The sequence below is a fragment of the Sparus aurata genome, chromosome 13 (genome assembly GCF_900880675.1).
Source record: "Sparus aurata chromosome 13, fSpaAur1.1, whole genome shotgun sequence".
Lineage (NCBI taxonomy): Eukaryota > Metazoa > Chordata > Actinopteri > Spariformes > Sparidae > Sparus > Sparus aurata.
The window spans coordinates 5,624,577-5,645,055 of NC_044199.1; the positions used below are offsets into that span (position 1 = coordinate 5,624,577).

A 20,479-nucleotide genomic window follows, 5' to 3' on the forward strand; every position below is an offset into this window, starting at 1 on the left:
CTCAAGTTATCAGAAACAAACGTGCTGGAGTAAATAAACTACAAGATTTGTCTCCATAATTCAAAGAATGGAAGTATAAAGTGTCAGTACACTTAAGACGCAACTTAGAAGTTTACGCATGTGATATTCATGGAGCTGTAAAGATGAACTCTGACCTCTGATGGCGACAGACTGAACTGCAGCGGCAGGATTCGACTCTGAGCCGAGGCCGCTCGTCACCGACACATTTCTAAAAAAGCCTGAACAAAGCCTTTGCCTCCTCAGCTCTCCTGGCTGAATGAGCGACTCTCATTAAATGCAAAGCGCCCTCTCATTTCCTCTTTCATCCCACCGTCAGAGATCCGATGCTGTTATTCAGACAAAATGAATATTTTCTGTATTCATGGAGGGAGCCTTCATAACCCATTTCCCTGAAGGCCTGATGAAATCTCTCTGCCGCTTCACTTTCATGCAGGATTACCGACACTCATACATTTGAATCTGTAACGTCTCTCATGTATTCCTCCACCTTCCATCTGTGTCCTTTATTTTGGGCAAACATATCTTGAGTGTTTTTCCTCCTCTGTGCTTTTTAATCTAAAAAAAAATGATCAATAAACATATTGTTCAGTCAGACAATACTGCTTTGTCTTGTGTTCTGGGGAGGCAGCCATTAGGAAAACATCCTCCACCTCGAGAGCACCAACATCTGCTGCTGATCAGGTGAAAATGTTCAGGGAGTTTTCTGGAAATGATGAATTTTGAAATGCCACCAGGTGGAGATGTGGAAGTGGAAAAGTACAGGCTGGAAAATGAAAAGCCAGAAATGTCAACAACTTGTGAGAGCTTTAAAATCCTGATTCATGAAAAAAAAAAAAAAAAAAAAAAATTGCCCACAGATGTGTGATGATCCATCGTGAACTACGAGGCAGTATAATCATATAGTGCCACCATAAGAGCCTGTTAAATAACTAGTTGACCTATAATTCAGCTTCCTACAGAGCTTTAATAAAGTTCAAGCTCGTTTTAAGACCGAAAATTATGAAAAACAACAAACAACTCACAACTTCTCACAGTATTCTCATAGTCATCACTTCAGCCGCCCACTAGCTGCTGCGTGCTTCAGTTTTCTTCCTCTACAATATATGTTGGTGTTGGATTGGACAAAAAACAACTTGGGGGAAGTTTTGTAGTTTCTGAAGCTCCACAGTATTCTCATAATCGACTGAAGTAGCTGAGGACTTGTAGTAAAACCTAAAACAACCAAATGAAATATAAAACGGCTTCCCCGAGGCCCCAAACTGCGTGGCAACACTTTTAGCTTCGGTGAGGATTATGGCTTTGTGCCTACATTACCCACAATGCAATTTAGACGCCACTCAGCAACAATCGATGGAGGCCATGCAGCTTCCTCTGGAGACACTAAAGCCTTTAAAACACTTTAATGTGTAAAATATTTCAATTTACCTTTGAGGAAATCAACAATTAAAGCACAGACACAGTTTAGTTTTATATAAATTGCACTATTTTATTCATCTGATACTAAAAAACAATGTGAAACATGTAAAAGGCTGTGTAGCAAAATGTGATGATTACTGATGATGTGTCGAGATGCTCGTGTTGACATTTGTGTCTTTTGATCAAATTCCATCATAACAAAGAAATAAATAAAACCTAGTCCGGTGAAATTGTACTCATAATTTACTTTTTTTTTTAAAATTTTTTAAAATAACTTCAGGTTTTGTTGCCATTTTTGTTCAACTAGAAGTCAAAAACTCCTCCGTCACTGTCACACATGACTCATTAAGGAAGCTGGAACCAGTTCGTGTATGACATTTTGGTTTGAAAAGTGACTGAAACAATTAATATCCGGCAACTAATTTTCTTTTGTTAAGCAAAAAAAGTCACTACAGCTCTACTTTAAGATTTACTCGTTTAATACAATGTCAGAAAGCTCTTTCCACTTGAGATTAAGTGCCGCTAAGAATCAGCAATGAAAGTTAAAACATTAATCGTGTTCAACAGACTAATGAATGAAATAAATTATCTTACATCAGCTCATGATGTGGAGACATTAAACACATTCAGACCCCCAAAAAAAACCAAAAACAAAACCAAGTTAGTTCTTATTTTAAAAGAAAGATTTGACCGTCAGACTTTATTCAGCTCTGATAGTAAAAGCACAGTGAAACCAAACCCTGAGGGTTGATCCAAGTTGATCCTGTGATAAAATGATGTGGTGAATAGTTCTGTAGATGTCTGGACAACCGATTTGAAATACCAGCAAAGTAAATTTAGTCTTAGTGAACATCATGTGCTACGTTAAACTAAAATAATTACGTCTCGGCTTCAGGGAATCAATCAAAAGTTCATAACTATTCACAGTCCTTCTGTTACCCTCTACAGAAAACAAAGAATCAGCAGCTACTCTCCAGTTACAGTACACAACACTTAGGTCACATATATAAAAACAGACACGACGTGGACGAAACATTTAAGCACATGTGGACAACCTGACGTAAAACTCCCTACCCTGGTTAAAATTCCTCTCTGATTGGAGTGCAGCCAGAGAAAAAGCTGTTCTGAAAACTCGTCAGGATTCTTTTCTTCTTCTTGAGGAAGCTCGCCGTCGTTCTCTCCTCCTCCTCGTCATCGTCGTCCTCCTCCTCCTCTGGGAAGACGGGCTTCCTGACCAGCTTCAGGTCTGCAGTGGCGTGTCCCATGTCTCCGATTTCCTGCAGCACCTGCGATGATCAGCACGCCGGTGTTACAGCATTTTAAAGGGATATTCCGGTGTAAGTTTAATCCATGGTCTAAATCACCGTGAAACTGTGTTAGACTCCCTCTCGAGAGATCAAGTTAGCAGATTTGTCAACCTCAGAAACGACCGCACGACAACAATACACTGCAGTAAATGGATCCAAATATAAACCGCCACCAAAAAGCCACAAATAATGCTCAGAACAGCACCAAACTTCAGCAACAGTACAAATAGGGTCTCAGCACATAGTCCGGGGCATCTAACCTCCGCTAGCTTAGCTGGATTTCTATTGTGAAGCTAAAAACAGATTTCAACTCTCCTCCATCAGCTTCCGGGTCGGGGAAGTCCCGACGCGACGATTACCGAGTGCGGTTAGAAATGTTCAATTCCGTTCTTTTCCCTGTCCGCTCTCGATAATAACTGTTATAAACTGGCAGGTAAGACACATATGAACTTTGATTGCTTTCCCATGGAGTCATAATCATACATTTTCATCCATGAGCCGCGGAACTCTACGGCACTCGGTAATCGACTCGTCGGGACTTCCCGTCAACAGGAAGCTGCTGCAGAAGAGTGGTAAATTTAGTCAGCTTTTCATCCAGCTAAACTAGCGGAGGTTAGATGCCCCGGACTATGTGCTGAGACCCTATTTGTACTGTTGCTGAAGTTTGGTGCTGTTCTGAGCATTATTTGTGGCTTTTTGGTGGCGGTTTATATTTGGATCCATTTACTGCAGTGTATTGTTGTCGTGCGGTCGTTTCTGAGGTTGATAAAACTCCGTAAATTAGCGGTCTGCTAACTTGATCTCTCGAGAGGGAGTCTAACACAGTTTCACGGTGATTTAGACCGTGGATTAAATTTACACCGGAATATCCCTTTAAGTGTGAGTGGGAACAACTATGTCAGGCAAAAATATACACATGTACAGTTTTTACATTTTACAGTCTGAGATGTTTACCTAAATCAACAGGAATAACAATGTAATGACAAATTGATAACTAAAAGACTTCAGAACGAACTGTTCGGATTTGTCAACATCTTTTACCAAGTCTTGAATATAACGTCCACATGCATGCTAATCAATCACAGAGCCACCACATGGATGATTATTCCTTCTTCATGTATCTAACGGTGCTTTCACATCTAACCTGTTTGATTATGTTAAACAGACCCTGGTGTGTTAAAGCTGTCTTCAATCAAACAACCGAACAAAGAGAAGATGTGGGACTCCGGTGGGTTAATTTGTCTGAAAGCCACCTGACAACTGCAGAATTTATGACAATGGATATGCTTTTAGCACTGTGTTACTAATTAATCCATCTGCTGGTCATGAACTGTTCAGGAAGTGATCTTGTGATTGATCCGTCAAGATCTGAAGTCATTTCTATCAGTCACATCGAGGCTTGGCACGTCAATGCGATAATTTACCTGAGTGAAATGTCAAAAGTTGTTAAAACTGCCGTGTTGAATCCAACTCCATCGTACTGTGACAGTTTATTAAAGTCCATTAAAAACTGTGACAGGAATCTCACAGGAAGAAGCCCTGAATCATTACAATTGATGTTATTAATAAAGTAATGTTCTTGATTAGTTATTTCCTCATGAGCTCTCTGTGACACCGAATTAAATGCACATCAGAAGCTTTAAAGAGCTGCATAGACTGCAGTGCCATTTGATTTTCCCCCTGTGGGTTTGTGATGATGCACTAATGATGACAACCGATTAAACTCTTCAATCAATGAGTTACCCGTCAGTCTGTACGACTCCACGTTTACTCTTCTGGGTTCGTTTGAAAAATGTCAATGTGAACAGGAACTAAAAATGCAACCGTTAATCCTCCCCTATACCAAATTAACTGAACTACAGGTGGGAAAACACCCTGTTTACAGGAGGAGCCAGCTTACCCTCTTCGTAGGTGTACAGGACGGCGGCTTGAAGAAGGTGGCGTTGTCGGGGCTGACGGACGCGGGATCTTGAAGAGACATTGAGTCTCTGGAAACACTTTCCGTCTGACTTACATCCTGAATGAGGGAGGAAAAAAAAACTAGAATTACAAGCAGGATCTGACTGGACGGAAGAATCACATCTGTGGCTGTGGTATTAAATGGTAAACTATGTAGTAGCCTGTTAGCTAGGGAGCAGATTATTACAGTTTATTATTTATTAGGATGCTGCTGGACAAAACAGTGCGTCACATAAATAGAAGTTACATGTAAACGGCTGAAAATGATCAGATAACTCACCTCCGCAGGCACCTGGACGTCCATGTTTCGACACTTCTCATGATCACACTGACAGTTCTCCCCACACGCCAGCTTTCCTTTGCGGCACTTGCACTGCTTGTTGACGCAGCGACCTTTACACGCACACTGAAACAAATAAAAAACACATAGCATTCATTACATATCCTTGCAATCATAAGGAGTTCACTGGTTTGACCCCCCCCGGTCTCAATCCCACTCTCACCCCAACTGCTTTTGTTTTCTTTGAGGTTCTGCGGCACTTCTCAGGTTTCTCAGGACGCCACTCGTCCTCTTCCTGGTCGTGCTCGTCCTCGCTGGGAGACATCAGTTCTTCAATGTTGATGGCTGCACTCAGCGGGGCTTTGGCTGTGGTGAAGCGCTTCGCTTTAGGCTTCTCAGAAAAGGAAATTCAACAAACACAAAGAAATGAAATGACGTCTCTGTTTACAATCCCTGGAGTCCAGCTGAAAGGCCCGTTTTGAATTAAATGTATAAAAAGGATTCTGTTCACAGAATCAGTCATTCTCGGTGCAATGCTTCCTTTTGGTTTCAACACTGGCCTTGAATAAAACATAACTGGGAAATAACCTTAACTTGGCCCAAAAAAAATACATAACCTTGGATAAAAACACACAATGGACTGGAGGAAGAAGAATATCTGCATACACTGACCTTTGGAGGAACGTACTCAAACGAGTCATCTGGGCTGTTTTCAATGTTGGCTGCAGGTGCAAGGATTTTCTTTGAACTCGCCAGGTGGAGCAACGAGAATTTCTGTTGAGGAAACAAAACCAGACATGGTTTAATTTGAGCCAATTCACACAGCAGAAGTCAAGATGAATGCAGTTTCATGCCATGTCAAGATCAGAAGTGTAATATTAACGCCTTTGCAAGCGTCACAGATCCACCTGATGCCTCCGGGATCTGTTTTCTTCGTGGTGTTTATGTTTTTCCATCTACGGCATCACTGATGCCATTTCTCAAAGCAGTTCCTGTCAGCTATGAGACAGAGGGCAACATCACAATCCTGACATTTCCAGGGAGTGGACTGATTGACCTCCCTGGTCTGCCTGCAGTGCACACGTCCGTACGAGGCCATCTTGTTCATTTCAGATTGGTAAGAGGTCGGCAGAGGTACGTGCTCACTGTTTTTTTTGGCAGGGGGGGGCCTCCAGAAATGCAGAAGTTGTCTACATACAGATGATAGCCACAGCTGCTGTATGATGGTTTTATCAGGGAACGTTACAGGCAAACTGTGACTTGCAGTGTAGCCATCACTGCTGTCGGCCAAAACAAAGAGTCTGTGGCCCCACTTGGTCGGCTTTGATTGTATAAACTTTTTCATGCTGTGTTGAGCCTTCGTTTCCACCATCCTCTCGTCAATTGAATGGTTCTGCCCAGGGTGGAAAAAGCCTTGGCATGCTAGTCTGATGGCGTCCATGAGGGGCTTCAGTCCAAACATGCGGTCATAATCTGGTGTCCCCTTCGTTCTCATCACTTTCACCAGGGTCACTCATGTGGATGTTCCCTGACACGACCTCGTACCTGTCCAGTGGCATCACACTGGATGGAAACTGAATGCTGAAAACTGTATTTTTTCTCCAGTAAGCCCAGATGTTACTCAGTCTCAACGACGCAAAAAAAGAAAGACAGTCCCACATATCTGAAAAAGTCTGGAAGGTTGATTTTGGTCTGTGAATATTTTTTTCCATTTGCAATGCTTTCCTTGGCCTGTTTGTTTGTGTTATGGCAAATAGTTGGAGTGGGCTCATTGCTGACAAACAGCTTAAAAAAAGTCCAGTGGTGAATATGTACCAGTTGAGTTCAGCTGATGTCCTGGTGGTCAGGCTGGGACAAACTTCTTTGGCACTTGACACACGTCTGGATCGATCTCCATTTTCCAGGGTTTGTTTGAGGCTTCTGACCCTGGCTGTGGCCCAGGTGGAGATCAAATCTCAGTGATCCGAACCGGCCTCTTGAAGCACTCCGTGTGCGGCCTGCCCTGGTTCGTTTTCTTCCTCTGGCACGTCGTAGAGATTGTGTTCTTGCCTGCATGTTTTCCATGACCCCTCCCTTGTGGGGGTGTCCATTACCATGATTGTGAGTCATCAACTTTAAAATGCTGGCAAGTCAAAAATAACAGTTTTGTTTATTATTTCTGTATAATAATTTTGAAGTTTGGTTCCAAAGTTTGTGAGCCAACAGTACGACGTTGTTGCTATCTTGTGGTATCTGAGGTTCATCAGCAATCAACTTTTTGGGGTATTTTGCCACATTTAGAAGGTGAATGTTATCAATAACACCTTCAGATTTGTGAACCAGGACCCCTCTAGAGGTCTGGGAACCACCCACCATAGTTTCATGAAATCCTGTGGGAAAAATGTGATTATTAAATAAATCAAAACAGCATATATCAATTAACTGAATCATAAAGTTACCTGTCTGTATTGCTCATTCTCCTCCATGAGTTTCTGGTTCTGTTCACTCAATCCTCGCAATTCTTCTTCCTGAAACAATGTTTCAAATAATGATTAACTTTTGCAGATAATTCTGTACGACTCCTCCTTTAAAAAACGAGGAGAAATACAGAGACAAAGGTTGATTAAACCTTCAGCTGCTTGAGACAAACCTTGACTTTGAGGCGCTCGAGAAGAAGTTCATTCTCCTTCGAACTCTCATCGGTCTGCTTCCTTTCGTCTGACTCTTCACTGATGGGTTTGCTCTGTAGCTGGTTAAGGAGGTAAAAGACCTATGCAAAGGGGGGAAGAAAGAATATATTGAAGGGAAGAATTCATAAATATTCATGTATCTACAAAGAGATGTCAACTGGTACGTGAGTAAAAGTTATAAACACCTTCTCTTGATGCCTCTGCTCCAGTTCCACCAGCTGCTGCTGATGCTCCATGTCCATGGTTGACATGACACTTCTCTCATCCGCCAGCATCTTCCTCAAATCTTGTGCGTTTCCCTTTTCCTGTTTGACTTCACTCTCTAGCTTGGCACTGGCTGTTTTAGCAGACACCAGCTGAATAGAACGTAGAAGTTGATGGGTTTATTTTTCATAAATATGAAGAGCAACCGATTAAGTTTTATTACTAGTTTAAACACACTGGTGTGAATTTAAAGCAATGCATTAGCATTTTGCTCACCTCAGACATCAGGACCTTGAGGGCATACTTGGCATCGACTATGCTTGTAATGCCATCTATGCGCTGTTTCAGACGCCCCTCGCCATCGGCAGCAAGAACTTTCTGCTGAAGGTCAGCGATCTGGGCATTCCTGCGGACATACAAATCAAGCATTGCTACACCATTTTATGAGTCACAACACTTTAGTTTTCTGCGATGCAACCCAGAGGTGCAGGTTAATACATACCTGCGATAGCATGCATGACGATGTCATTTTTCAAGATCTATTCAAATTTAAACATATTCCTGACCTTAAAATAAAGTTAAACTTTCCAAGACTTTGTATGAACCCTGTTAATCACTGCACATCTGGATAATCCCCGGAATAAGAAACTAGACTTATGTTATCTGTAGATATTTCTGATGAACTGTAAAAGCTCACATTGACCTGAATTAAGAGCACAAACAGTTGTTAAACGATAAAGGCATGCCATCAGCTGTTGTGTAGGATAATGGCTCACATTTGCAGAACTGTTTCAGACCAGAACTGAGCTGCTTTGTCAGACTCACCTGAGGCCCATCTCTGTCTCCAGGTTCTCCACCTGTTTGGCCAGAGGTGCCTCCAGCGCCCCCTGGCTCTCCAGCTCGGAGATGATCAGTGTGCGACGCTGCAGAAAAGGGACAGCAAAAAGCAAAAGGATTGATTCCCTGTAACATATCTATCGGCTTGTGCATTGGATGTCCACTTGTTCTAAATGTGAGCATGCTGAACAGTAGAGAATTTACATCTCACCCTGATTTTTGCAGCGGGTCGCTCCCCTGCATCCATCTGCTGTTTGAGGTGGCTGATCTCTTGGGCCAAGACCTTTCTGTCATCTAGCAGGTCGTTGAGGTGGCGTCGTGCCTCATCTGTGCTGACCATCAACTCCACTTCATTGAGAAACCATGTCTGATCACATGAACACAATCGTTGAGTTAAAGCAGATTAATTTTCTTTGTCAAACCTTGCCGGGTAGATTCATATGGACAAACAACACTGTTGGTACTTCAGGACAACTTCAGCGAAAATACTTAGAGATTTTTTTCTGAAACAAAACACTTAATTTACTAATCAGCAACCGTTATAACGTGCATCCCTGCACCCTTCATAATAAATCATCTTTTGTTGCACCAAGTGAAGTATAGTAGAGCACATTCAGGGCTTTTAGAAACAGAATCCCTTGAACCAAGCCTTACTACCTTAACTCGTGCAGCGGCTCCCTCCATTCCTCTGCTGTGGAAGTCTTTGCGTTTGTCTGCCACCTCGCTTCTCTTCTGAAGGGCATCTTTCAATCGTTTGTTTGCAGCTGCAGCCTGTAGGGGAGCAAAGTAAACAAAAATAAAAACTGTAATACATGTTTTATATGCACATGTTGAAAATGAAATCCAGCACAATTTAAAAGTGTACAAACAATAGATAAAGATCCCTCACCTCCTCCGTTTTACGACGCAGAACATTGGCCTGTTTCTCGAAATCCCGCCCAAGTTTAAGCAACTCGTACTGGCGTTTACGATCCTGTCAGAAAGATACAAAATACATGAAGCCAAGGAACCTCAAATAATAACTGTCAGGAGAAAAGGATTTAGAGGATTTGATTGTGTGAAATTATAAATCCAATGTCCTGCATTGTCTCGAGAAGATCTTCACAAACCTTCTCCTTCAGCTGCAGCACCTCTCGGTCCTTCTGGCTCTTCCACTGTCTGAACTTGTCAGAATCATCCCTCATCTGCCTCATCAGCTGTGTGCGCTGAGACTTCATGGCCTATGAAGACACAGTGTCACTGTTCTTAGATTTGACAGCTGTTTGAATACATTAACATCTGGAAACCTCAACAGGTCATTTCAAGACATACCCACTACAAATGAAGCATTGTGGCGCCTGAGAGACGGCATGGCCTTTCAAAAATAGGGGTGTGCCAAAATATCGATACTACAATATATCGCGATATTTCGTCTTGAGGTACGTTATCGATACACTGGCACCAAATATTGATATATAAAAATGGAACCACCACCACCCCTCTTCGGAGGACAATTTTATCTTTATTAAAACATAGGTATACACCCAAATAACATTTTAAAAAATGGTTTAAGCAGCTCTGAAACCCACACATATCGATATTTAATGATAGTTGTAGTCAGTGTGTGTGTTAAGTAGAGTCACTGTGCAATATACTCTTTGTTTACTTGGCTGTCATTCATGTGAAATTGATTGACAATGTTTTGTAATTCCTGTGAAATGGATTCAGTGCAGTCAATAAATTCAGAATTTCTTCAGTGACACAGATATTGTGATGTATCGTGGATGAAATTTCTTGCAATATATCGTTTATCGCAGAATTGCTGTATCGTGATATTATTGTTATCGTGGGCAAAATATCGTGATAGTATCGTATCGCGAGGTACCTGGTGATACCCAGCCCTATTCAAAAACATGTTCTTTAGCCATAGGGGAACATAAAATGCACAAAGTACTATTTCCCCTAACAACGTGACCCATGAGATTAGCAATAACCAATCAAAAAGGATTATTTTTTGCATTTTGGCAAACTAAAAACTTAATATAAACCTACATCATCATCTTTGGAATGAAAACAGCAATACATTGCACTGAACATGCACAGAGGACCAATCGCCATATAAAATAAAAATAAAAAACAACTCACCTGTATTTCCTGCATGAGCTTGCTAACTTTCTGAACCGAGGACTCTTTGAGTTTCAGCATCTTTGACTGCTCGAGAAGCTTCTTCTTCATGTCGGTGAGCTGGCCCTCCAGCTCCTGAAGTCTCTTCCTCCGCTGCTCGCTAAGCCTGGAAGCAGGTGGAGTGTGTCAGATGAAGGAAGAAGAAATGTAGAGTGAGGTTTTTGAGAGTGCTCTACTTTTATGTCAAAACAAATTAACCCCCCCCAAAAAAAGGGTCCATACTTTGCCTGGTTGGTATCTTTCTTCACAGACTGAAGAGCCAAGACGAGTTCCTCTTTCTCCTTCTGCAGTGAATCCACTGCCGACTGGAGAGTGTGGACATTTTTCTGATGGACAAAATATACATATATAATATCACAAATGTCAACTCAACTTGTCATGTCATGTTAACCAACTTTTTCCATAAATATACTTTTGGTAAAATCTCTCACCTGGTGCTCTGATGCCATCGGCTCCAGCTGCGTGTCATTCTGGCACATTTTCCTCACAAAAGCTTCCTTCAAGCACAAGACTTTGTTCAGCTCGATCAGTTCCTTGGAGAGCTGGGCCTGCCGCAGTGCATGATGGGTTGTGAAGGCCTCTGGAGACTCCTTACCACCCATGGCAGTAACATCCTGTTGAATGTGTTACAGGTGGAACACACGATAATTTACATTTGGTTCAGAAAAAAGTAAAAGATAAGGGAGAATTTGCAATTTAGTAAAGTAACTATTACATAAACAATCTAATAATGATATAATACAAGGACGATAAAACTGTCAACGTACTGATGGCGACTCATCTGCCTCATTTTTACTGCCACTCCGAGACAATTCAGCATCATCCTCTCCTGCAGCCATAGCATCGATGGAGGCGGCGATGCCTGAGCTCTCATTCTTAAAAGAAAAAAAGAAGAGAAAAGAAAGATAAACCATGAAATTCTGTAAATGCATCTGACCTGATTCTTCTAAATATAATCAATGTGACGGCACAATGTGTTTTTTTCCCCCCAACCCTAGAACAGTTGAATAAAAAGTTAAATATAATAGCCAAAGCAAATGTGACCGTTACTAAAATTCACAATGTCGTGTTTTGGTGGATTGTAATAAAAGCACAGTTGTGTACCTTGAGCTCCAAGATGACGTCTTGCAGGTTTCTCATCACCTCGACGTTCTCCTTCAACTCCTGGTCCTCCAGTGTTTCCAACAGTTTCTCAAGATCCACTGTACATCTGAAATGAAGGTAAATAAAGTGTGGTCAACATGAAATGCCTGAAATCTTAAAAACCAAACAAAGCTTTCAAAGACATAGTTTTCTTGAAGCTTTGTTGGATCCGTCCTGAAGCACTGCTGACATCATGCCTTTGTAAACTTACGCTGCGTGGTGCCGCAGTTGTTCCAGTTTGCTTTGTAGTTTCTCATTTGTTTGTTCCGTCTGTAAAGTAAAACACAGTTTGATAAACACAATGGATTCACAACAAAGAAATATGAGAGAAAGAATTAATACCAGACTGTAAATTAAGTACTTTTTTTTCACCCATTCATGTTTAATCTTAGAGCCAGCTTCGGTTCTTTTCTTTTCTCTACCCCACAAACTAACACATACTCACTCATAGCAACAGTTTTACTAACAACAATGACTGTGGACGAAGGATTAGTAAATGCTGTTTGGGTCTGGCTCACCGTAATGATCTTCTCAAACATGAAGGCAGTCTGTCCGGCCGCCTCGCTCAGCTCCCTGCTCAGCTTATTGTTCTCGTCCTGCAGAGCGCGGTTCCTTTCCAGCAGCTTAGACACATTTTCTGCTGGCTCGGGCCTGTAACACAGGGACCAAGTAACCGTTAAGGCTCTTTGTTATGGGTAATAGCCTCCCTGGGATGCATCTATTTGACATCCTGGCGGCTCATTGGTTTATTGTGAAATGTATTTCTTACCCAGAGAGCATTGGGGCTACTCCTCCACGGGCATGAAGCAGCATCACCTGCAGCTCCTGAACCTGAACAAGTGTGTAAAGCAAGACGTTTATTAAACTTTAAATGGGACAAGAAGTAACACGTGTATTATATAAGTTCTGTCTCGTCAGTCTTCGATCCCTTTATGCAAACTGCAGTCTGAGCAAACAAAGGTTTCCAAATTGAAAACAAGTAACTGAACTTGTGTACCTGTTGCTTCAAGCGGTTCATTTCTGCAGCTCTGGGGTCGAGATTGACGATAGGTTTGTTTTTAATCTTGCGAGCTCTGTCAGCATATCGCAGTGTGTTGATGGTCTCCTCCATGTTTGAGTCTGCAGGACTGATGCAGGCAATCATCAAAGTGTGGCTGTTGCCTCCTAAAGAATCTGATGAAACAAACATGGAAAGTTCACAAAATAGTTTTTCTAGATCATTCTGCAGTCATTCTCTGTGTTGAATCATTGAATACTGGCTTGTTCTCATGCACTTTAACCACTACTGTTGCCATTTTTGGGTTAAACAACAATTCTATCAAAAGAGCAGCACAATAATGTTTATTCTTTTTGTGATAGAACAGATGCATGCATGAAAACTTTCCATTCCACCATCAAAGCAGGATGCCTTCCATGTGCTTTCCAACCATGATTTGCTGGTGTTTGAAGGTCCTTGAAGTGAGGACTGTATCCGAGCCAGCAATAATGACCACTAAGTAACTTTTGAACATCTAAAATCAAAGCTTACCTTGAAGCAGGCGGGTGAGCTTGGAGTCTCTGTAGGGAACAAAGGTATTTTTCTTGCTTTCATCCCCCAAGGCACTGATCACATTACCCAAAGACAAAAGGCCGCGATTGATGCTGATGCCTGACGATGAAAATGAATGGCATCAAAACAGATGTTCACAATACAAAAGAGACAACACGGAAATGTTACAGTACGTTATATTTCTTCGGGAGAATCACAAATTCCCGTCTGAAAACTTTTAACTGAGTAAAACTGTAGAAAACCACGTTCAGTTCACCTTCTTTTAAACGATCTCCCTCTGCTTTGGTTTTCTTTTGCCTTTCTGAACCAGCCAGATCCACGAGGTGCAATTTAGAAACAACTGAATCAGCTCTGGAACAGAAGATTATACAAATATTCAGCCTGGAGAAGGTAATGTTTTCCAAATACTGATTTATATGCAAAAGAATGAGGACCTATGAACACAATGCCAAGTGTCATTTTTATGAAAAATAGCAGCATAAACACAAAAATCAGTCAAATCAGTTTTGGTCCAATTGAAAAATACCTAGTTATGGCTAACTGGAACATTGCTATTTTCTCCTACATTATTTTAATGATGCATATTACGTCTTTCATCCTCATTCAAATTCATTTATTGTAGTTCACCCTTTAGTAAACTTTCTACAGGGCTTCACAATCTAATAAAGGAATGAGGATACTTAACTTGATTTCACAGTGGTTGCAGTAAATCCAAAGCTAATCTAGATACACCTTAATATAGCCCAAGGCAAAAAACATTTCTAACTTTCTAAGTAAAGTGAATGTTACATTCAAATTATTATTTCCATAACAGGATGATAAAACAATACAATAAGAACTGTTTCAATAAAGATGCTCGTTATGATTGTTTACCCGAACACACTAGAGTAAAGCAGTCGACCTGCATTTTGTGTACATGTCAGTAAAAGTTTATTCTGTGCGCAAACAAAATGTATGCAAAGGTTAAACGAAACGAATGTTAGCTGAAGTTATTATGAAAGAAGACACCAAACGTACTTGTCTTTCCCTCTGCGCTGCTCCAGAGTGATGGTGAAGATGGCGTGTGAACGTGAAGAAGCTGCGTTCATCGCCGTGGAACCCACAGTGCGAGCAGAATTTCCGAGCTCCAGACATCCAACCATCTCCTGGGCTGAGAACACCTGCCTCTCAGTTAAACCCACAATCTGGAAAACAGAAACACAAGATTAGATTTAAACATGCGCCGACATGAAAAATGTCATCAAGGTTTAGAATTAGACGTGAATTCAGTTCAGTAAGGTTTATCTTTCTATATATAGTATGAGCTTCAAAGAAATGTGACAATATTTGTGTTTATTCTTGTTAACAGGTCCGTCACTCACCTTAATGCCCTCTTTAGGATCTTCCCGGATGCTAAGGGCAGGTTTATCTTTAGACGAACACAGCAAGTCCAATATATCTTCATTATAGATCTATAATCAAAAGCAGGAAACCTTAATTAAATTACTTGAAAAGGCCACGGAGCAATGGAATAACATTTACTGAATGCCAGGAAAAACAATAAATGCCTAAATGACATTAACTATAAGAGATCCACACAGTGCAGACAACAGGTCCACCAACCTCCAGATAGGATACTGCTAGAAGGAATTCACAGTCTGCCCTGTTCTCCTTTTCCTCAAAAATCCTTCTGATAACTCGTGGAATAACTCCCACTGAAGAATCGTTTTCTTGTGCTGATGTGTACGTTCCTCCCATGGAGAAGGTCTTCCCTGATCCCGTCTGTCCGTATGCAAGAACTGTGGCATGGTAGCCTACAAACAAGGACAATGTAGTGAGGACCAGAAATAATTCAAAAGATAATATGTGCTTTTTTTGGTCAACATGAAACGATAAAGTTCTTCCCAAAACAGAAAAGATAGCGATCAAATCCAATCCACCATAATGTTAAAAGCTACACATACCTTTGAAAAGCCCATTCAATAAGGAGGACACGGCCGTATGGAAGACTTCCTCTTGTTCAGCAGTGGGATCGAATACATAATCATAGGTGAACGCTTTCTCTGTGCCAACGATCACCTGAAAGCAAAACATACACACATATAATATACTTTGCATAAAATGTAACTTGAAAACAGACAACAAAAAGTGTTCTCCAGTACTGTTGTTGCGCACACACACCTGTGGCTCCCCAGGCACAAAAGTGAGACAGCTCTGACATCCCTCATTGATTTCTTTAGGCACCAGCGGCCGACATCGCAAGGCAACCCGCACTGGGATCACCTTTGCATCCTCATTCGCCATGGTGCAACACTCCTATACCTAGAAACATAAGAGGTTCACATAATGAAGCCAGGGAAGATCAGTCCAATGGGCAGAAGACTTTTATAAACCTTCATTTTCTGAACAGGAGTTTAAACAGCGTCGACACCGACACTGAATGCTAGGCTTTTACTCATTGCTGACATAGATAATAAAAGATCACGTGAACAGACATGTATGATTATAAAGGGGTGACAGTAAAGATCTCAATAACAATAGTGCCAAAATGTAGATACTAAATCAAAACAAGCTTTCAATATCTTTTAAACATTGCTAGAGATCCTTTGTTGATTCGCTTGGGAAGATGGATTTGGGAAAAATGTGAGAAACAGAACTATGTAACAAAGTGAAATTCTAACTTTTTGTAAACTGTTGAATCCCTGAAGGATGATATTATTTGTTGCAGTCTGGAGGTGAAACGTCCTCAAGAAACTGAAACAAGTCCAGTTGCCTACAATACAACACCTAGATTTACAATGCTGACTTAACTTGCCAAAAGTCACATGGATAAAGTTAAACTGTTGTTGCAAAATCTTTTTAAAGAATTTGAAGATGTAAAGTTGTCAGAAGATAAACAGTTGTCAGAGAATAAAACCAGCGATCTCCTGATCTTTATGAATCCAGATGCGAGTCAAACAATAGCATGGCCGTAAGTGCTGAAAAAAAAACAAAATAAATAATCTAAGCATCAATTGTGAAATCCTTAATAGTAACATATACAGTTGCATTTGGTATGGACACATTTAATCCATATCTTGAAGGCAATGTTAACTGGTTGGGGCCAGAATTGTAGCACTAAAAACAAAGAGGAAATCTCACCCCAAAACAAAAATTACTCATTATACATTTCCCGCAAGTTTCAGTTTCTGTCAGTGTCAATGACTGTCTCCACATTTAATACCATCAAAGACACTTTGCAGTGCTTTCACTATGACTAACCACAAGTAATGTTTATGGTTTGGTTTGAGATGCAACATCCTAATCAGAGTATGGCTTCCAGTGATGAATCCGAAAATGTCCACATGACTCCCTGAAACCACAATGGGTGTCGTCACTGTGTCCAGACAGTTGGTTCATTATTTTCCATCTATGCAGCAGCTCCATGACTTATCCGAGGATGACATCATAACATACAGTCCATCTTACACTTTAACTTTCTAATTAAAGGATTATCCTCTCTTATCTTTCGTCCAGACAGCTCACAACCGAGCTATGCGATTAACATGACTTCTTCTTTAACTGTTACGTAACTCAGTCGATCCGTCTGCATCGCACTAAAGCAAGTTAGCTAGCGAGCTAAAACGTTCCCTTCTTTTAAATGAAGACATACTTCAAAACAAGCGACCCATTTATTGTTTAGCAGCCGTGCAACGTGCACTTTCTATTGAACTAAAAGCAAAAAGCGTCACCAGTGGACGAACAAAATCTCGTTAAGTCCTGCTGATGGATGACAATTAAGTTAAAGTTGGCGTCAGTTCACCGTTAACTGACTAGCTTGATAGCTGCACTCATTAACGTTAGCAAGATGTTGGACCTTATAGCATTACCTTGTCACGTTCCCTCCCGTGCCAGCGTTTAAATATCACTCCAGAAGCATTCAGCGGTTATGGTTGATAACAGCAAGCTGTGATACTGGACGCTATAAATAAAACACAACTTGTTGCGGCTAACTCAATTAACTTCAGCCCTTACACCGATGTCTATGAGATGATTGTTGTCACTGCAGTGCCCGCCACTTTCAAACACTGAGCTCCGCCCCCTTTCTTCTTCTACGGCTGCCACACGGCAGCGTAACCGCGGGTCGACAGCGACACTGACACCCTCAGGACAAAGATGGAACTACAGTATGTGCACAATACCTCAATGGTAAAAAATAACAACATTAAGACAATTTCTGCTCTTTTTCTACTAAATTTGGGATATTTTGAAGATCCCCAATTGATCCCAACGCAGCAGAGTTATTTATTTGTTTAGTTTTATTTTAATTTACTCTCCCTTTTTGGTGTCAGTGGTCTAACAAATCCTGATTTTCTTCCATATTTAGCCTTTCTTTGGTGCATTCAGAAAACTGGGAGGCTACGTTTGAAGGAGCCGGCGGTAAACAAATTAATCGGGTTCAAAAACTCAAAGGGCTTCTATTCATTCTGACTGTTGAAATTAATCCAGTCTGTAAATGAGTCATCAGTATTCAGACGGGTGTCCCAATGAGCTGAGCACATAACCGATAATGTAGCTCCCTGAATAATCCTTTCATGAGCAGAATGGCAATACTGTGTCGGACTGTGAGCGCGATAAAAATGTCTGTGCATACTATTTTTTTAGTCAAACGAACCGAATGAATAGCTAACAGGGATTCTGTGCTGATTTCTTGCATGCATAAGACCCAAGCTTGCAGGGTTAAAGGACGGGTTCACCCAAAAATACAAATTCAGTCATTGTCTACAGTACTCACACCCATGCAGATGGAAAGTAAAACAAGCTTTTCTGGAGCTTCAAAGCAGAACAGCATTACAGCATTCTCCTGAGCAACTGAAGCAGACGGGGATGTGTTTTAAACACATTAAAAAAACAGCAGAAAATAAAAGCATAAAATGGCTCCGCATGCATCCGATCTGATGTTATCCAAGTCACCAGAAGCATTCAAGATCCCCAATTGATTTAATTTACACCCTTATCTATGCCAGCGTCCTCACTTCCTGCTGCTGCCAAGCTCAAAACATTAGCAAACTCAATTTGTAGTGGACCATGCATCAAGGGTGTAAATAATGTCTTTTTAAATGAATTTTGCATCTCCGGTCTTGTGGCCAGATGAGCTGTACAGGCCATTTTCCACTGACATCACGTTCAGGGTGTGAAGCTCGACTGCTGGGATGATGTTATACTGCTGCGTTCCAGGCTGCAAGTCGGATGGATGTAGGGAATTTGACAAGTCGTTATCATTTCACCGCCTCCTGATTTATCGCCAGCTGATGAAATGAATGGATAATGAGAATCTGGAGGGACATTGGGCCATGAGTTAAATGTGTAATATGTAAGAATTATAGGCGAAAACAGGTCTCACTATAATCATCTAACAGTTCTGATGTTATGACAGCTCATCGCCATCATTCCGCTGTAAAGCGTGTGTGCAAGCAGTGGAAACACGAACACTCCCCCGGTTCTCTGAACTCCCAGCTGGAAATCAATTAGGGGAATTAGAAAATACAGCTCATGGCCTAAAGATGACCAGTTTTACAAAACAGCCATTATAAGGGTGTGAGGAGTGAAGGGAGTAAGCCGTGCTGCCCATGCAACAGCGTGTGACTCAGTAATGGTCTTGACAGTAATGCCAAGTTAAGAAATAAAAAAGCTCGGTGGAGTTTTTTTTTTTTTCTTTTTCACTTCAAGATAAGTGCCAATGGAGGAGGACAGAGCAGAAAGGGAAGCTGAGTGGGTGACATGACATCCCTCTTGATGAGATGAGTTTTCAGCCTACAATGGAAAATGAGGGAGTGACTCTTGTGTTCTGGCTGGAGGAGAAAGGTCATTACACTGGGAGCCAGAGGGGGAAAACAGCTGAGTCCAGACAAAGTGATGACAAGGGAAGACAGTAACTAAGCAGGCAGCAAAGTGCCAGAAGTAAGAGCGTGGACTGCAATTACGCGTGCATTAATATTCCCCAAATGGTGTTTGCACACCAGTGTCACCGTAAGAGTTCTCCTGCATCCAAACCCTGCTCCACCGAGAGGATTTATGACACGTTACAGGAGGAGCAAACACTGACAGCCGTGTTGTAATTGGGCCCTTTGCAATCCATGACCTTTATCAACGTTGTGACATCTGGGAATGCTGCTACATCGATGGATCTCATCCTCTGCGATACAGATGTTTGGCTCAGACTCCAACCCTCCTGTGACTGACCCTGTTGACCCCGCATACAAGAAATGAAGTGTGGTCAGCAAATCAAATTAGCGAGTGCAGGCATTCGCTACGAGAGCACGTGTCTATTAGAGGTATTTAATGAACATTAAAGGGGCACTATGTAGTTTTGGAGGAGAAACTCAAACTCAGATTTCTTAATATTTAAAATATTAATGAGGTAATAATCCAGATTGCAGATATATCTATGTTGCCGTAACTGAATAAACAAGCTTTTGCCAGAGAAAAATAAGGTCCCCAGAACACGGTTTGAGGCTAGAAAGGTGGCAGGGTCCGCCAAATATGAAGTAAAACAGTATAAAAAGGGTTTCTCTCCTTCTTTTTCAGTTCATTTAGTCATTAACATGATTGGAGTTGGTTTATTTAGTTTGTGTGTGCATGGAAAATCAGTCAGTGATTAAAATTTCTTCCCCAAAACTACGCAGTGCACCTTTAATGTGGTAAAATGTCTTGTGTAACTGTGTCGATTGTTTATCATCCATTACTGAGCGATTGAAACCACACAACAAGGTATACAGGGGGATTCAGAGTGCCTTAAAAACCTCAGTGGGTGGAGATATTTTCCGCCAAAACATGAGATTATCCAACAGTAAGTGATTGTTTTATCATCCAGAAATCTCAGCGGGAGAATGGAGGAGTGATCAATTGGCTCGTTGGTATTGATCAAACCCCTGCTGGTGTATCACAGCCGTTATATTATTCGTGTATGATT

At 41.3% G+C, this 20,479-nt stretch overlaps 1 protein-coding gene across 3 annotated transcripts; it reads right to left on the reverse strand.

Moving 5' to 3' along the window:
• Window positions 1-1,481: 1,481 nt before the first annotated feature.
• kif4 (kinesin family member 4) lies at window positions 1,482-17,609 on the reverse strand. 3 transcript variants are annotated; one of them, XM_030438893.1, is made up of 31 exons: window positions 17,542-17,609; window positions 15,709-15,849; window positions 15,492-15,606; window positions 15,151-15,341; window positions 14,910-14,999; window positions 14,566-14,732; window positions 13,805-13,899; window positions 13,528-13,647; window positions 12,997-13,172; window positions 12,769-12,830; window positions 12,518-12,650; window positions 12,211-12,269; window positions 11,961-12,066; window positions 11,624-11,731; window positions 11,288-11,470; window positions 11,079-11,182; window positions 10,818-10,962; window positions 9,803-9,913; window positions 9,583-9,666; window positions 9,351-9,464; window positions 8,905-9,060; window positions 8,682-8,779; window positions 8,133-8,262; window positions 7,838-8,008; window positions 7,613-7,732; window positions 7,422-7,490; window positions 5,656-5,757; window positions 5,207-5,377; window positions 4,984-5,109; window positions 4,645-4,761; window positions 1,482-2,723 (listed from the first exon to the last, which is right to left on the reverse strand). In XM_030438893.1, exons 2-31 carry the CDS (start codon window positions 15,829-15,831, stop codon window positions 2,517-2,519), a joined length of 3,753 nt encoding a protein of 1,250 aa, XP_030294753.1. In that variant the 5' UTR covers window positions 15,832-15,849; window positions 17,542-17,609; the 3' UTR covers window positions 1,482-2,516. The 3 variants fall into 3 exon arrangements, with proteins under 3 accessions (XP_030294753.1, XP_030294752.1, XP_030294754.1); XM_030438892.1 differs by having other exon boundaries at window positions 17,397-17,575; XM_030438894.1 differs by having other exon boundaries at window positions 5,207-5,374; window positions 17,397-17,574.
• Between the last annotated feature and the right edge of the window lie 2,870 nt (window positions 17,610-20,479).